At 37.8% G+C, this 18,520-nt stretch overlaps 1 protein-coding gene across 1 annotated transcript in view; it reads left to right on the plus strand.

The window, feature by feature from the left end:
- The window catches only part of TCERG1L (transcription elongation regulator 1 like), a 173,870-nt gene that overhangs the window by 128,826 nt on the left and 26,524 nt on the right, over window positions 1-18,520 (plus strand). The window contains exons 6-7 of the mRNA XM_063434162.1: window positions 14,792-14,880; window positions 16,316-16,401. Coding sequence (XP_063290232.1) covers window positions 14,792-14,880; window positions 16,316-16,401 — 175 coding nt within the window. The remainder of the gene's footprint in view (window positions 1-14,791; window positions 14,881-16,315; window positions 16,402-18,520) is intronic.

Raw genomic sequence — 18,520 nt, forward strand, 5'->3', positions numbered from 1 at the left:
ATCCCCCTTCCCCTTCTGACCCTCGGCTGCTCCATATCCCACAGCATCATGGAGGTACTATTAACCAGCCGGGAACAACAGCTAATGTCAATTCTGTGCAAATTTTGCTGCACATTTGCTCATTCTATGGCTGAAAATAGCCAGATGACTGCTTCAGCTCTGCAGAACCCAGATGTTGTAGATTTATGACATTCAATTTCTGCAGATTTACATCACAGGACACTAGCGTAAGAGAGCAAACCATTACAAAATGGTTTACCCCATTACTGGGGAATGAGTCAAGGGTACTCCTACCATCATAACCACTACAGAGGGATGTAGTCGTCATGCTGGTTGGAGTAACACTTTAAAGTTTGATGCCAAACATACCAAACTGAAATGATGTTTCAAAGATTAAAATGTTCACAATGTACAAACTAAGCAGACGTACTCCTTAAATCAGGACAAATGAGTACCTTTCTTGAGCTGGGCAAGTTATGCATACTTTGCTCTATGCAAAATAGTAAAAATGTGTTGTTGTTTTTTGAAATATTTTTTGTAATTTTTCCTAATCATATTTGATAGAAAACCTGCAAATGGTTGAACTGGAAAAAATCACTAACTCGACTATTATTCTAGCTCAGTAAATTTGGCACAAAACATGCAATTATCAAACGTTCCTTCTTTATAACATTATTAAACAAACAAAACAAAACATAAAAAGTGAAGTCAGGAGAAAGTCCTGGCTATTACCAATGCCCAGAATTGGTCATTTAAAGGTGTACTATAGGGTCAGGAACACCAACATGTATTCCTGACCCTATAGGGATAAAACCACCATCTAGCAACGCTGGACCCATCATGCCTCCCAAAATATAGCAAAATCTTTCTGTATTCAAGCTTGAAGCTGTAACTCTGCATGATGTTTGCCTCAGAAAAAAACAAGCTGTCTGCTGACATCAGCAGAAGTGGTAGCCTGATCCAATCACAATGCTTCTCCATAGATTGGTTGAGACTGACAAGGAGGCAGATCAGGGGCAGAGCAAGCCCTGGCCAATCAGCATCTCCTTATAGAGAGGAATTGAATCAAAGAATCTCTATGAGGAAAGTTCAGTGTCTGCAAGCAGAGGGAGGGGATACTGAATGTTTGGATGCATTTTAGGCAGCCATGACCCAGGAAGGATTTCTAATAGCCATCTAAGGAGTGGCCAGTGAAGTTATCTCTAGGCTGTAATGTAAACACTGCATTTTCTCAGAAAAGACAGTGTTTACAGCAAAAAGCATGAAGGTAATGATTCTACTCACCAGAACATATTCAATAAGCTGTAGTTGTTCTGGTGACTAAAGTGTCCCTTTAATTACATTCATATTTTAGATTTACAGAATACCTTGTTACTGGGACAATTCTGACTTATCTGACTTATCATTGGTAATTATCAGAAGTAATTACATTAAATTTTGTCTCATTGAACCTTTGTTTAGGGTGGATTACGTGCATATTGCATCATCAGGACATCATTTAGAGGTGTTAAATAGAACATTATAAAGGACAAAATACCTTCCTTTTCAGGAATCATTGACACAAACAATAGTAGACCTTTTCATCTGTAAGCAATGTCTAAATAAGACATGCAAGTTAAGTTATGCAATTACTATCTGGAAGTTCCGTGATACTTTAGTGTTCACTAAATAAAATATCTAAAGAAAGAGGACAAGAGAAGCCTGCTTGAGCTCATTTTCATCTGAAATGACTAGATTTATACTACAATTTAAGTCATACTTTATCTTTCTATGACAAGGTTAAAAAACCCTGTTAGACAGACACGGATTCTGATATAGCATCAATAATCAAACCATAAAATATTTAGAGAATAAAACCTGCTGTCGATGGATCCCCAATAGCTGGCATCATAATCTTGACAATGGAATAAATATTTAATTGGTCATAAATGAATTAGCAAACATTAATTCTAACCAGAGGTACCATGTCAAAAGAATACATATATATTTATTTTTATATATTTATATATATTTTTATGGTGATTAAACAATAGTGAACAAACTATTTCTAATTCACAGATGCTTTTATTTTAGTGTATTCACTTGTAGTTCCATCTGCTCCTGATATTTAACCTTTTGTATTCATATTTAAAGTGGCACTGTCACTCCCATATTAAAAATGAGTACTCATTATGACTGTGTTGGAATTCCAATGACATTCCAACCCAGTAAATAGAAATATACAGAGATAAAGTAGGTACATTTGTTGGCACAAGGCAAATATTTTTTGTCAAGACTTGCAGCTGTCATCAGTGATGGCTGCACGGCATTGGCTGGGACTATGGAGGATCCCGCGGCCTTGTGTAATTCCCCATAAGCCAAAGTGCTGTACTCTCTTGCATGCAAGCCAGAAGCTGAAGAGGAGTAGCATGACCAATAGAGATGTCCCGAACAGTTCGCTGGCGAATAGTTCCTGGCGAACATATGCAATGTTCGGTCCGCCCCCTATTTGGCATCATTGAGTAAACTTTGACCCTGTATCTCACAGTCAGCAGACACATTCCAGCCAATCATCAGCAGACTCTCCCTCCCAGACCCTCCCACCTCCTGGACAGCATCCATTTTAGATTCATTCGGAAGCTGCATTCTTTTTTTTTTTTTAGACAGAAGTGTGTTATATCTGAGCATGCTAGGCTGAATGTGCATATATCATGGCTAGTTGCACTGAGGGTATGAGTATATAGCAGTACATTGTTGTGAAAGATGGCTGTCATGTTAGGGTGTAACTTGCACGTTATCAACTGTGTAGTTATATCAGCAGCTCCACCACTAATTATAAATCAAGTGTGGCATGTAAGGAACTACGACAATAAATTCTTTAGGAGGTGAAATAATGACATGTTTAAACGCTTGCTACTTTACGATTAGTTAATGTGCAGAGAGCAGTTCATGTGATCAAAGGCAGGGTGTGGAGGATCGGCTAAAGTGGGACATGCTTGGCAGACTGCTGTTTACTGCTTGTGCTCATCCGTTACCTTCTGGGCACCAGGTGCAGACCCTGGTAGTCCCTGATACCTGGAACAACAAAGGCAAATCTCTGGCTGAGTGCCGGGTTCGCGGCTTGAGGTGGTGGAAGCGTGTTTTGTCGGGTGGTCGGATCTGTCCCGGTGGTGCTTCACGGCCGGTGCGGGATTGTGGTGGCTTAAGGTGGAGGCGAGTGCTTGACGTGGGGCAGGCTCTGCCTTTCTGTTTGTGCCTCTGGTCCTGTCTTCGACGCCTTTTGCGTTGGTGGATTTTAATGGAGACTGCTTTGCTTAGCTGTGGTGGAGCTTGTTGGGGCTGTAGTGGAGCTTGTTGGGGCTTCCTGCTTTTTATTTGCTTCCAAAATTGATTAAAGAGTCTGTCCAGCTTAGACTCAATATCCTGCCATGCTTTTGCTGGTACCAGGAGGACATGCGGCTGCTGCCATATTGACAGAGTCGCAGATGAGTATGTCAGCCTGGGCGGCTGTGCTCTGTGCGTCCATTAGCTCCAGACAGCCTCTCAGGGGTGGACCGGGATAACCCCCACCAGTCCGAGGGGGGGTAACGGAGCTCCTGCTGGGAAGTAGCTGCTCCTGGGCATCCCAGGATTGGGAGATCGTCCGCCTCTCCCGCCCGGTGAGCACCAGGCCACACTTGCCACGCGGAGGTAAGTAAGACTCTGTAGAGTTGCTGACCGCTATTAAGCATGTCGGGTCGGTCAGGTAGGAGCAACATTGCTGGGTCATCCCCTTCTGGGGTGAAATTCGCTTGTTGATAGCTGCTTAAAATGAGATATTGAGGGAGCTCACACGAAGTGTGTCTTTCCTTCATGACAGCTAGGCCCCGCCCCCCGGAAGCTGCATTCTTAGTGAGAGGAGGGACAGTGTAGCTGCTGCTGATTTAATAGGGAAATCGATAGCTAGGCTAGTTTATTCAGTGTCCACTACAGTCCTGAAGGACTCATCTGATCTCTGCTGTAAGGACAGCACCCCAAAAAGCCCTTTTTAGGGCTAGAACATCAGTCTGCTTTTTTTTTTCCTGTGTAATCTAATTGCAGTTGCCTGTCTTCCAGCGTGTGTGTCAGGCTCACAGCATATACTGTGCCCACTTGCCCAGTGCCACCACTCATATCTGGTGTCACAATAGCTTGCATTTAAAAAAAACAAAAAACTTTTTTGACTGTGAAATAATAGCAGTCAGTTTCCTTCACACGTGTGTGTTTCAGGGCCTGCCAGGGCACAGTTTCACACCAGTGCAACTCATATCTGGTGTAACAGTAGTGTACATTTAAAAAAAAAATGCAGGGGGCTTGTTGTCACCTTTCGGGGACCCTGGGTGTTGTACTTGGCTGGGTGGAGGAAGAGTCTCAGTGAGAACAAGGAACGGGACATGGCTAGCTTGGTATCCAACCTTGTGCAAATGGGTAGTTTGCGGTTGTGCAAATGGACTGTTTGCGGTTGTTTGCGGTGCGTTAAACGGGGAGTTTGGTCTGTCACTGTGAAGCGGGCGTAACCCTTACACTACCTTATCGATACAACATCATACCATAAAGAACGTTATTCCAAACAATTTAGGAATGTTAGGTGATTTATGCCCTTTATGGATTAAAACCAGACTCTGGTTTTGCCATGGATCCCCCTCCGGCATGCCACAGCCCAGGTGTTAGTCCCCTTGAAACAACTTTTCCATCATTATTGTGGCCAGAAAGAGTCCCTGTGGGTTTTAAAATTCGCCTGCCTATTGAAGTCTAAGGCGGTTCACCCAGTTTGCCCGTTCGCGAACATTTGCGGAAGTTCGCGTTCGCCACTCGCGAACGGAAAATGTTATGTTCGCGACATCACTATTCATTAATTGTCAAGTTATACAGTCGTATACGAAAGAGGAAAATACTACCATTTATATTGACGTTAAACAGAAATAATATAATAATTTTTTTAATAATTTTTTCCTTTTCATTCTAAATCATATTTTGTAAAAAAAATATTGAATCTAATTCTCAAATTTTACCAAAGAAAAAAATGACCATTCAATCCTTTTTACTCTGCAACATTTGGGGTGAAATAATGAAACTACGGTATATTCCCAAAGGTTATTAGTTGTCCCAAATACCACTAAGATTTAGTAAAACTTAAGCTATAAATTTGCTGAATTATCTTTTCTGCAATCCAGTACAGTTTCACTTCTAAAATTTTCCAGATCTCTGGTTTCAAGAAAGTAGCAGCTGCCACAAGCATGACTTACATTTGATTCTTAATTGAGCCTTTGGGACTGCTAGATTGATTTGGTACCATTTTCCCCGCAATTCTAATTTAGTAAATGCTGTGTCTTTCTAATATGAAGACAATACTATCTCTGCTCAAATCACCGTTGGTAGATGTACAGTGTGTTCTTTTCTAAATTGATTTCATATAGCAGAAAACTTTCAATCATTGTTCTTTTATTGGAAGCATTAAAGCTGACACCTTTTAGTCCGGTGGCAGTAATCCTATAATGACCCATTAACAGGTCAGCTCTTCCTCTTAGCTGATTTTGCGAAAGGAGATGGTAATTATTGCTGCATTAGCCATATTTGCTCTCATAAGCCAAGCATAATATATCTTTCAGACACACTTAAAAAATTAACTGATGCATAGAAAGAGCTTTTATAGACTGCAATTTAACATACTTTTCTCTTTACCTCGATAGACATTAGGAAACTGTATTTCTGCCATGGGTAGTCAACTCTTTTGATCTACAAAGACATGCTAAACACTTTCATATACATTTCCCTGCTTAGATTGACAAATGCCATCACCAGGCCTGTAAATATTGTGTGTTTTGTATTACTTAAGTTGTATGGACCATTAAACATTGCACGAGATAGCTAGTTTGCATGCACGGACCTTTGTAATTTTACATAATCCTATATAGTGCCATGGGGTGAGCAAAACAGTGTAGATTTCTACCTCATCTGACACCAATATAAAGCATCTGTATTCATTTAGTAACTCCAAAGTTAATACATGAAGGGGAATGTGGGATATACGTCTAAGTAGAAGTTAGTCACCATGGAAACCAATGGGATGTTCTTACCTATTATTTTGTAATCTACTATCTTTACTTTATCTCATACTCTTTAACCCCTTAAGGATGGAGATAAATGTACAAGTTATGACCAAAACAAAAACAAAACAAAACCTAGAATTTGCGCTATATGTCTGTCCAATCATAATTTACCCCTTTCATATTACGTGAACCCACACTTATTATATATTATGTTGTTTAGGAGAAAATGGGCATTCATTTCACCTCAAATATTGAGGAATATGGATAAAATCTCAAAATAGAAATTAAGAAATGTCATGTGATAAGTTTTGCGTGGCATTTCAACTGTGAATGTCATAATACTGTTAGCTTTTACTGCAGTAAAATACACATTTGTATTCTGTGATTTCCCACGAGTACAACAATGCCCCTCATGTACAGGATTCAAGGTGTTTTTGGAGAATTTCAGGGTCAAATAAAGAGCTTGCCCATTTCAATTTTTACATATTGACATTGGCTAGATTGGTTTCCTGGGCCTATGTTACCTTTGAGACCATATGGCAGCCCAGGAATGAAAATTAGCCCTGACGTGGCATTACAGTTATAAAATTACGCAATCCAGGTTATTCAAAATCCAAACTTTTTTAAGGTATTCAAAAATCCAATCTTTTCTAGCAGCCACTTATTAACAAACCCTGGCCTAATGTAGAGTTCATATTAGTTTTTTCATTTTTCGCAAACAAACTGTAGTATCATTATTATACATTATAATGCTCTAAAACACAGATTTTTGTGTTTAGCTATGTCTCATGAGTACAACAGTAGCCACCATGTACAGGTTGTATGGGGTTTTCGAAAGTTACAGTGTCAAAATAGGGCTTGCAAATTTAATTCTCTGCATTTTCTGTCTGGGTTGTCAGGCAGGGCCACAATATAGAATTAATTAAATCACATAACAATGTGAAAATAATACATAAATATACACATGAAAAAAATGTATAAATATATATATATATATATATATATTTAATTAATTAATCAATTAATGTTGATATTTGTACTGATATTTTAGTATCAGAGCACAAACCAACAGAGTTATAGTGGGAAAAAAAGATAATTGAAAACCCCATCCCCTTGACGTAAATTGATAGTAAGTACATTGTTAAATACAAATCTACATACAATAAACAAGCCATAAAACTTGCTTTACCCACAGAAATCTCACATTTACAGTGCTGTTACTACTGCAATGGATTTGCATATGCCCACCCAGAATCCCTTGCAGTAGTAACAGCACTGTAAAGTGAGATTTCTGTGTATAAAGCAAGTCTTATGGCTTGTTTGGTGTGTGCAGATCTGTGTTTAACAATGCATCTACTATATTAATATCAATATCAATATCAATATGTAAAAAACAGATCAAATTTGTATCTTGTAATACCATATATATATATATATATATATATATATATATATATATATATATCAGACATGTGCAATTTCTTTTGGTCCAAATGTAAATTTGAACGAATTTCGGCAATTCGGACCTTTGATGTGCCGAAGTGCTTTGGATTTTGGAAAAGTGGCAAAACAGGAGAGGTAGGGAAACTTAAGGGAAACCCTACCCCTACCCCTAAACCTACCCCTAACCCTAACCTCTAATCCTACCCCTAATCCTACAAAAATGTTTGCTCATGCACATCCCTAATATATATATATATATATATAATTGCATACTTATTGCATATTTATATATTATTGTGGCATAATTGTGTGTTTTTAATTAATTATAACTTGAGGGGCCTGCCTGACAACCTAGGCAGTAATATAAACTGCTGATCTGGTCATGTGATTATGATGTCATCTTGATCATATGATGCGGATACATGGGATTTGCAGCAGGGGATCTGCCTTGGTTGTCAGGCAGTCCCCTGATCGGGATAACTATGAATCGGGATAACTATGATAACTTTTGCAGGAAGGCATAACACCCCTAATGTAGTTAACGGGTAAACTTATTTATGGTAGGAAAGCATGAAAGGGAGTATGGGCGTTTGCAGAAATTACTAGCAAAAATTAACAAACATACTGTTATGTATGCATGGATATGTCATCAGCAGGATTATATAGCCAATAGGAGGTAAGTGAGTAAAATAAAAATACTCTTTTCTAATTTTCAGACCTGAATTTGAAGAGGTATTTAAAAGAAATGTGATGTATTATTACTAGTGGCTACTACTGGCTGTTGTTCAAATAAGCAGTGTTGTCTTGTGCTTGCACTCAGTCTTGTTTAGTGTTGGGGTACAGGTAGGAAGAGATATTTGTCACATTATCCAGTATCTGATTGGTGGTTGGCAGCCACACTAACTCCTGAAGGACTGGTAACATAGAGAAGGGACATATGCAGTAGTAGGTTTAGGTCTAGATCCAAAGACAGGGCCAAGCAACCTGTTTGTGTTGCAACTTTCTTAAAAAAAAAAAAAGTTTTTCTCAGATGGGATACAGTAGCACTATGCTATCTGATAATCTATTTATTAGCAGGAATATACGGCAGACAAGAAATCATCCTTTTAAATTGGATGAAAAGTGTTTTTGCTTACAGCAGAGGAAAGGGTTATTTACAGCAAGAACCATAACGTTGTAGAATTCTCAATCTAAAAAGGTTGTCTTATAAGATTCTGTATATAGTTTGCAAAAAGACTCGGATGTTGCTTTATTTTTTTATTTTTTTTTACAGAATAATCAAGGATAGAATTAACTTGTTTGTGATCAGTTGATCCAAGGATAAATCTGATTGGCATTATGGAATTAAGAAAAAAATATTTTTTCTAGTATTGTGGCATAACTGGCTATTGTTTGTTTTGGATCAACAGCATAAAAAAATGTTTATATAGGTTGAACTCAACATACTTGAGTCTCTTTGTAAACAATACTATGTACAATGAACTATTCCATGTAGAGTGCACAATTCTGCAACTTTCTGCTAGTTTATGATTTTGACTTATTGGTGTTGGTTTATAAAGAAGGAAAACACTATGGCAATCCTCAACTCCCAGGGGTCTTGAAAGCAGCTTTTCTGCTGTTGGAGTAATTTAAATCTGACATAAAATGTGAATGTATCATCATCAATAGTGTGAGAATACTTTAAAATCCTAAGGGTATAAAAATTGTGTTTTATATCAAGGATGTAAAAACACTGACAGATTATTAAAATGAACATGGCTATATGGTTCAATCACAGAATTGCCTACTAATGAGGTCCTTTAAAAGCTCTGGTGTAAAACATCATGACAGAAACAATAATAAATAATAACAGGAAGAGGTGTAATACCACTGCTATGTCCTCACCTGAACCACTGATACAAATCATTATTGTATGCAAAGTACCTCATAGAAATCGATAGTAGTATGCATTAGTATATTAGTGGAAATACATTTTTTAAATTATGTCTTTAAGTTCCAGTCAGTCTTTGTTCATTGATTTAAAGATATGACAGACATCCCTTGAAAATGAGGTGAGAGTATAGACACATGATTTGTGAGCACAATTGATCACTTCAAAGAACTCTCCAAGCACCAGTACAGCACACTGTAGTGATCATGATGCCAAGAGTTTCCTGCCACCTGCCCTATCTGTGTAATCAAACCATTTTAGAGTTGGATAGGATAGGAGGCTCTCTGTCTGACCTAAGGTCAGTGGTGCCCTAAGCAGAGGCCTCCATCTCAATGTTTAGTTGAGAGAAGGTACAAAATGGTGCCTGATGAACCCTAATTAAAAAGTTAAACATTTTTAAAATGATTTAACTATAACCACCAACAGTCCATTGAAGTGGTTTTAGCATTTTGATTGTCCCTTTAACCCTTCAAAGAGGGTAATTTTTCAAGAAAACTCTGATGGACCTTTTTCTGCTTTGTCTCGTTATTATGTCATGAGTTTGTAGCATCCTAAAACCATTCTATTTTTACTAAAATAGTTTTGCTAAATACTAGAAAGATTCCTTTCTCCAAATTATAACACAAATTATAATATATTGGGTAAATTTACTAAATCCCAATAGTATTTATATTTAAGGAAGCATTTCAGGCTTCTTAATGAACATTTATTGATAAAAGCGGAAATAAACACACAAAATAATACATTAATAGGGATAGGAGCAATAAATAAAGAGGCTAGGGCAGTAATGTGTATTGGGAGGAAATCGGGTCTGTAATGTGTGTGGGAGGGTTATAGGGACTTTCATGTTTGTTTGATGGTGATAGGCACTGTTGAGTGTTTTGGGGGGGAGACAGGGGCTATTGTGTGTTTTAATGGAAGAGGCTGTAGTGTAAAGGATAGGGATTGTCGTAAGGAGGATGTATAGTTTGGAGTATATGGGTTGTAGTTAGGAGGAGTAGGGGATACGGTGGGAAGGATGGGAGGGATTCCTTATCCCTGGTGGTCCGGTGGGAGATGCTGTTTGTCTGAACCCTCGTGCAGAGAGCTCCTTCTTGCCAGCATCAGGGATTGTGTTGTAAATTCACCATTTTGGGGAATTGCAGATGGAGCTTGGCAGAGTGTAGTAACTACTGTCACCTGGCTTTTAGCAGACAGTATTCACATAACAAAAAGACGCTCAGAATATTACCAGCAAACCAATCACAGGGAGAAGGTGATAGAATGACTTGCCAGAGAAAGGTAGGAACTCTGGCAATTGGGGAGTTAGTGAGTAGATCATTACAGTTTTAAGAATAATACTGAGTAATAACAAAACACAGGTTCAGTCAGACATATTCATAGAAATTAAATGTTAACGTGATATTGGAAATTAACAAGGCATGGAGACTTAATGGTTGAATGAATGAGATTAAGGAGATTATTGCCACCTCATCTTGATCTGCTGGATTGAAAGGAAATGTTCCTTAGTATTTTAATAAGAAGTAAGATAGCAAACTCCTGTTTCTGTTTTTCCATACACATACCTACTTCCATTGACTTGAATTTCCATTTATCACATCTAATAGATGCTTAACTGGAAAAGAAAACCTCAGTCAGCTTGTCTAGCACAACAATAAGAAAGGTCATAACAAATCAGCCATAAAAAAAAACACAATACCATCTATAAAATCTATATATTGACTTATTCTTAAAAGTATCAAGCAATGAATGGAAAACAGTAAAATTATAAAGAAATGTTTTGAAATATGTATCTATGTCAAAGTGGATGTGTATTATATTGGTTCTGTTTATATTAACATGCCCATCACTGCTGTTGTCATTGAAAATAATATAGCAAATTGATTTTAATGTGCAAACTGTGTTACAGTACTTGATTTGTCATTATGCATTACCAATACTATTAATGTGTGATCATTTTTAACTTTTCTTGTTAATCTATCCCATGTACACCAATAAGCAATTGTGCAATTAAGTAATCATTTTAAAGGTTTTTTTATGATAAAACAAAATTTGTAATGGTAAAATTATTAATGGTGTCAATCATATTAGCCACTTGATTCTTACATAATTTTTTTTTAAAAAGTGAGAATTCAAAGTGATTTCACCGTGAAATTCAAATTTACGGTCAAAATAGTTGTTATGCTACTTTGGATAAAATTTTTGAATTCACTTTAAATTCTAGTACATTTTAGTGTTACATTTCCACATTTGTCCTTGCGAATGACCTCTATGGATATCAGCTGATGTGAACTAAGTAAATTGTCTATTTAGCTTTAAGAAAAGATGCTGCGTGTTTTTCACAAAGCTACATTTTTAATAGCACTGCAGTGCAACATAATTCAGATTATTACCGGTAACATCATTTCAATATACTATTATCATGTCTGTAATATTGGTATCGAAAATAATTAATATTCCAATTCAGTTTGAAAAAAGAACTTCATATTTATTCTATAGCTACATTTTATTATGATAAATTTATTCAATAAAATAATTGATTGATTTATTTTAAATATAAGCAGATTTGTAATATCTGCACCTTTAACTTAATTGGCACATTAAAATATAATAAAAATACCAAAATAGAATCTAAAAAAAGGGGTACGGTACCAGCGCTAATTAAAAAACGGTGTACAATATAAAATAAAATAAACATTAAAATATAATGATTAACGTAATAATACGGTATGTAAAATCAATATAACATCCAGTTCAAAGTTGGAGTTATAATATTTTCCTAATTTCTACAGTAAGATGATTACTAGTCCTTAATGTTACATCTGGGCTGTTGAGTATAATGAATTGTTCTGCTTCAAGTGGTTTGTTTCACCGAATGTAGCATACATTCTGTGCAAACAATATGCTACATGTATTATTAATATGGGGGATGCAGCAGAGAAATAATAATTTCAAAGCACTGATGTATAAAAGTTAAAAAAAGGTATTGAGGGAGCTTAGCGGGCAAAGCGGACGGTCGCATGGTAGCAGAGCTCCCGACAATTGAGCCACCGAACCCCTTATACAACGAGCAAACAGCTCAAAACACCGCTCCAGATACCCATCGAGACCCACACAACCTCAATGGGTCGAAAAACGAAAAAGGTGAAAGCCGAAAAACCCCGACAGAGCATGGATATCGGTGCTCTGTGGAGGCAAGCACAGGCCGCAACCGGAGCGCACGTGGCAGCCATGCATGGCGGATGCTCCGATTTTTCCGATGAGACCTCTGAAGGAGAGGATGGGGACCCCCCACGGCCTGAGACCACACAGGTACAAACGCTGATACAGACACAGCCACCCATGAAAGCCCCCACCCCAGTGACAATGGAGGCTATAGGGGAACTCATGGCAGACCACCACAGAAAGATAGCAGCGGATATGGCCCTGCTTAGAGGGGATTTTAAACTCATGACAACCAGGCTGGGAGCTGTGGAGGGCACCGTTAATACTCACACTACACAGATTGCTGAACTTCAAGCGGCAATACATAGCCTACAGCAGCAAACCTTGCTCCACGAGCAACAACTGGCCTCCCAGGAGGATAAACTTCGCCGCAACAACCTAAAACTTAGGGGAGTCCTGGACTCCATCCCAGAGGCGGAACTACCACACCTGGCAAGGAGGCTTCTCACCACGCTAGTGACCCCGAAGTCAGCCAAAGCGATCACCCTCGATGGCATATTCCGCCTGCCAAAGTCTGCGAGAGCTCCAACTACCGCCACAAGAGACCTCATAGTACGGTTCCAGTCCATCAGTGACAAGCAGGCAATCTTGGCAGCTGTTAGAGGCCAACCAACACTTACCTTTGAGGGTATGACACTTTCCTTCTTTGCTGATCTCTCGGGGGGGACATTGGCGTGGAGGAGATCCCTGGGCCCATTTACATCCCTCCTGAGACTACACCAAGTCCGGTACCGCTGGGGACCAGGACGCACCCTTCAGTTTGACCGAGAAGGCAACTCTCACACAGTCCATACCATGCAGGAGGCCACGGAGGCACTAGAACTACTGAACCTACCCACGACTGCACCCGCCACAGGGACAGGCAAGACCGGACCCACGCGCCCACTGGGGAGGAACGCAGCCGCTGCACCGGAGTTTGTCCCCCGACGACCCACTGCAAACTCTTATGCGACAGCCACTACATGAACTTGGGCTCAGCAAGATTGGACCCACTTTCGGGCATACCATACTTCCCCTGTCGACCGTCTGCATAGGACTCTACACAGGTAGCAGAGGAGAACTTCTCCAGTGATGATGTTGCATCACGGACATAGTTTATTCTTATTTTCCTTATTTTTATTTTTTATTACTGTTACGTGACTCTCTACCCACACGGGCGGACTCAGTCTCTTCAGCTATCCGCACCCGATAGTTTTTCAGACTTACTTACAAACTCGAGGGATGCCCGGTATCCAATGACTCTACCTAATACCTTAGCTAACACATCTTTTCATATTTTCAATGTAAATAAGTTTGTTATGATTTTTCTTTTGAAGTCCAGGCAATCGCAGCAAACCAGTACACGGTGCTGAGTGCGCCATAGGGTGGATATCAGCCTGTTGAATTACTCTATAATTGCATTTTGGTCACACACTTGTTTTTACATGTTAAGGTTCATAATGAAAAATATAAAAATGTGCACAATTCTAAAACCTACGCAATATATCCACTAAGTTGCATCGTATTAAATTGCTATTTAGCCTCAGGTCCAATAGCAGGTGACCAGAGAATACAGGGGTGCAGCCTCATATTGCACTCAGCCTAACATTGACACGGCAAACACACACTCTCATGCTGCCTACAAGAGAACCACTACCTAAGGCTTACTCAGTATGCTGTACACTCTTTATGCTCACACACAGTTGAGACATACCAATATAGTATATCCCTAAACACGCAACTCTTAAATAATCCAATTGCATTAACTTACCGCGACAAATAACATGATTATATCTACATCACTCATTAGGCTCCAAGAGCAGCATAATTTTTATGTTAACTACCTAACAATACAGTTATACGCAGGCCTTAATACACTTTATTCATATAAAATGAGGCTGACAATGCTCGGAGATGATGTATCGTGAATTGTGATAACTGCATGTCGTTTTATTGTCTCCCCATCTTTATTCTGTACCCATGCAATATTATGCCTCAATAAAAAGAAAGATTGACAAAAAAAAAAAGGTATTGAGTCATCATTGTTACACAGAACGATGGAGATTTTACCCATTCGTAGTGTTAATGTCAGGGGTACACGTAGAAACAAATAATTTGATATTTACCTAAATTAAATAACTGAAAGTTCTTTATTATATATCCATAGATAAAAACAAAGAAACAAATCGACCCTCTTGCTCAACTGCACTGATTTTACATTCTGAGAGGACTAACGCATCGAAGTCAGATGAAAAGGTTTGTCTATTTAAATTTTACCTAAGTGCCCAGAGGGTGATAGTTCCGCAAAATGAGCATATTAAAGGGATGCTCAACTCTCTACTTCACTGATACACAATGGCATAGCATTCACAATTATTTTCAGGTAGAGTTGTTCATACCCAAATATCCTAGCTGAGGCAGCAGAGATACAAGCATATAAGGCACATCTTTTTATGCATTTTTATGTATTTAATTCTTTAAATCAGCAGAACTGCTCATTTTAAAAGCCATTAATGGTTGGATCTTCTTTCAGACTGACAGAGAGGTAGATACAATACATAACTGTAAAGCGTGTTTTATGGAAAAATAATGTTCTGGAGGCATTTATACTATCCTACGCTTATGCTGGATCCTTACTCCATATACGGCTATTTGCCCCTTACACAAGTATTAAGGCCGTTTGGCCTGTATTTGTGGGAGGGGCTTAAATTAATTCACTCCCCTATATAAGGGACACCCCTTACCTGACTCATATCGCTTGAGGTCAGCATCAGAATGACCCTCCCACCCACTCCTCATTTCAACACTTTCTCTTTTCTTTCCATTTACTTTACTTTCTTACTCCTTGGTGGGCCCTCTTTATTTACAGGCCTACCGTATCGTCGGTCTCGGCACACCACAACCGACTTGCTCCCTTTATACTATCCTACGCTTATGCTGGATCCTTACTCCATATACGGCTATTTGCCCCTTACACAAATATATATATATGTATATCATACAACACACAAGATCCAGCACACTCACTCATTTACTAAACAGTAATTTCAGAGTAAGTAATAGGTTTAAAAAAAAAATCTAACCAAGGCAAAAATAATGGGGTTCAGTTACAGTACATGTTCATATATTGCATAAGTCTGCCACAATGTCAATGTACCCCATTCTTAGCAGATCATATGCTGTAAGTAAACCCCCAGTATTTTGGCTAGGTTAGGTTTTTATTTTTTTAAAAGCTGCTCGTTACTTCTGTAGTGCACTGATAGTGACATCATCTGTGCAATTTTTCAAAAATGTTCCTATAGTGAATGGGGGACAATGTACTAAATGCCACTGTGCACTGTAGTGAGCAGTCTGATTAGATTTGAGTGTGACTCCTATTATTAGGAACTAAATGATACATTTATAGCTCACCAATATTTTGCATTCCCTTGTCATACATTCTGCCAGTGGTTCAGTACCTGCTTTAACCCCTTAAGGACACATGACATGTTTGACATGTCCTGATTCCATTTTATTCCAGAAGTTTGGTCCTTAAGGGGTTAAAAAAAAAGTGCCTAGTTTAATCTTTTTAAAGTATCACAATTGTCAAAATATCACAATTGTTATGACTAAAGAAACTTTAATATACAATTTTAGGAGATTTTGGGTTAAATAACCATTTTGTCTTATTTCCCTTCAACTTGAATTAAAGGATAATTCTGTAAGATTAACAAATGAAGATGGCACAACCAAAGGCAACAAGCCAGTGGCATCAACTCCAGTACCAGGATCCCCTTGGTAAGATGATCAAATGACTTCATTGTGGTTACTATTTGATGTTTATTATATATTCCGTTTATAATGCTCTGTTAACAATTATGTAGGCATATTGTAGTATACATCTCATGAAAAAGAAATAAGCCAGTGACACTTTAAAGACGGCAAAGATTAGAACCAAATATATAGTTATTTGTTTTGTCTTTATCTAATGCAGTAATATGCAGCTTGTATCTATAACTATAAAAACAGATATATTTTTTTCTTTATCTGCATCAAACTCAGAAATACATTAAAATGCACACCTAATTAATTTGTGCATAGACTTAAAAAGTAGAAAAGTTATAGATAACTTTTCGACATAATTTTCCGGGAGCCACAGAAGTTCTTAAATCATTCTCACAGGTGTAGAATTTGGTAATGGAAATCTTTACTAATGGAACACTGGCTAGATTGCTGCAAAATGTAATACAATTTTACCTAATTTAAAATGGTTTTGTTTTAGAATTTTAAAGTATTTTTAAATGGCATTTTGCCAGTTACTGATGGTTTATTGACTACTTAGATGGCAATTAAGTTAGTGAGGAGATGCTTTTATAGACTTGTAATGTATACCTGCACTTTGAATAAGTCTACGATATTCTGTTGAGTGTTTTTTATTGTTCTTATGTGGAGCAATATCCCCAAAAATTGATTCTTGTGAAAATCTACTTTTTTTTTTTTTTACTCCAAAACCACTAAACCAGTTTTATGGCACATCTGATAATAAAGCTGGATTTGCATTTAAATTTAATGTGCATAAGACTTTTTGTAGCCAAAGATATGTTTTAGTGAAAAATGGCTCTGCAGAGACATCATAAAAAATCTGTTCTACAGCTGGGATAATAAATGTACCTTCAACAAGAGCGACAATTCTAAAAATTAGCTGCTTTTATGAAGTTACTTGTTTTAAAAAGTTGATGGGTGTGAACTTGCGCATGCTAAATTATACTTTACGCAAACATTAAATCATTTGCTGTAATACTTTGTAGAATGCATTTAAGTCTTTCAATAAATTATTTTCTAAATAGAGAAATGCATTTAGATTCTTCCGCAAATTTGAGGCATTTTGTATGTACTCCTTCACAAGATGCACTTCAAAAAGTTATTTTGCCATTCTTTCTCAATTCACTTCAAGAAAAACATGCATCAAACAAGTACATTTTTTTCCTTCATGAAATCAAAGTGAATGTAACTTTTTGTTACAGAAACTCATTTTCCGCAATGCGGAAGCTGCTCCATAAAATCTAAGTGGCCTCTCGAGATTTTGTATGAAGGGCCTATGATACTGTTCAGATTTTGTAATGATAGTGGCCTTTTGTTTCGTGAGAGAAATCTAAAATTCTGGGATATAACCATATGGAACATTTTTTTTAAATGATATGCCTTAAAAGGTAAAACATTTTTAGTAGAACAAAAAAATTTCAAATATTGCATTAATGTAATTACAGAACATAGAACCCAAGTATAACAACTTATTTGTAGAGGGATGATCTTTGGAAAGTCCTAAAGAAAAAAAGTGAAAAGGTAAACCACCATGACTTGAGTGGTTACAAAAAATATGTGTAACTGGATCTTACCTTCAAATCCAATGGGTGATCATGAGGCTGCAGGTACACACACCATCTTGTAAGTACAAAAAGATGCCAGGATCATTTTCTACAAAACCAAAATCAGAGAGAGAATGAGAAAGGAGACTATGGGATCAGTTCTTTGTAGAAAGGAGAACAAATGTATGTAAGGAAGGTAATATACTAAGTGGCAGAAGGTGATAAACAGGAGTGAGGATTGAGGTGCTGGCTAGCAGCCATGGATTCTGACTGGACACTTTCTATGAAAGGTTTTGGTAGAGTCAATAACTAATGAAGTAAGTTTATTCATTTCAAGAGCAACCATTGCTTTGAGGTTCATAGTGTCTGTAGTAGGGATAGTAGGGACACCAAAGAATTCAATAAAGTCACATCTAGTGGAAAGACCATACCTTCACCACTTATTTATTTTGAGCTCTAGTGAGCCGTTTGAGCGCTTTTGCCAATAACTAGATCCAAGGTTTTAGATGACGGGTAAACCAAAGAAGTGTAGATAACAAGAGGTCGTGAGC

Source organism: Pelobates fuscus, chromosome 10, assembly GCF_036172605.1.
Source record: "Pelobates fuscus isolate aPelFus1 chromosome 10, aPelFus1.pri, whole genome shotgun sequence".
Classification (NCBI taxonomy): domain Eukaryota; kingdom Metazoa; phylum Chordata; class Amphibia; order Anura; family Pelobatidae; genus Pelobates; species Pelobates fuscus.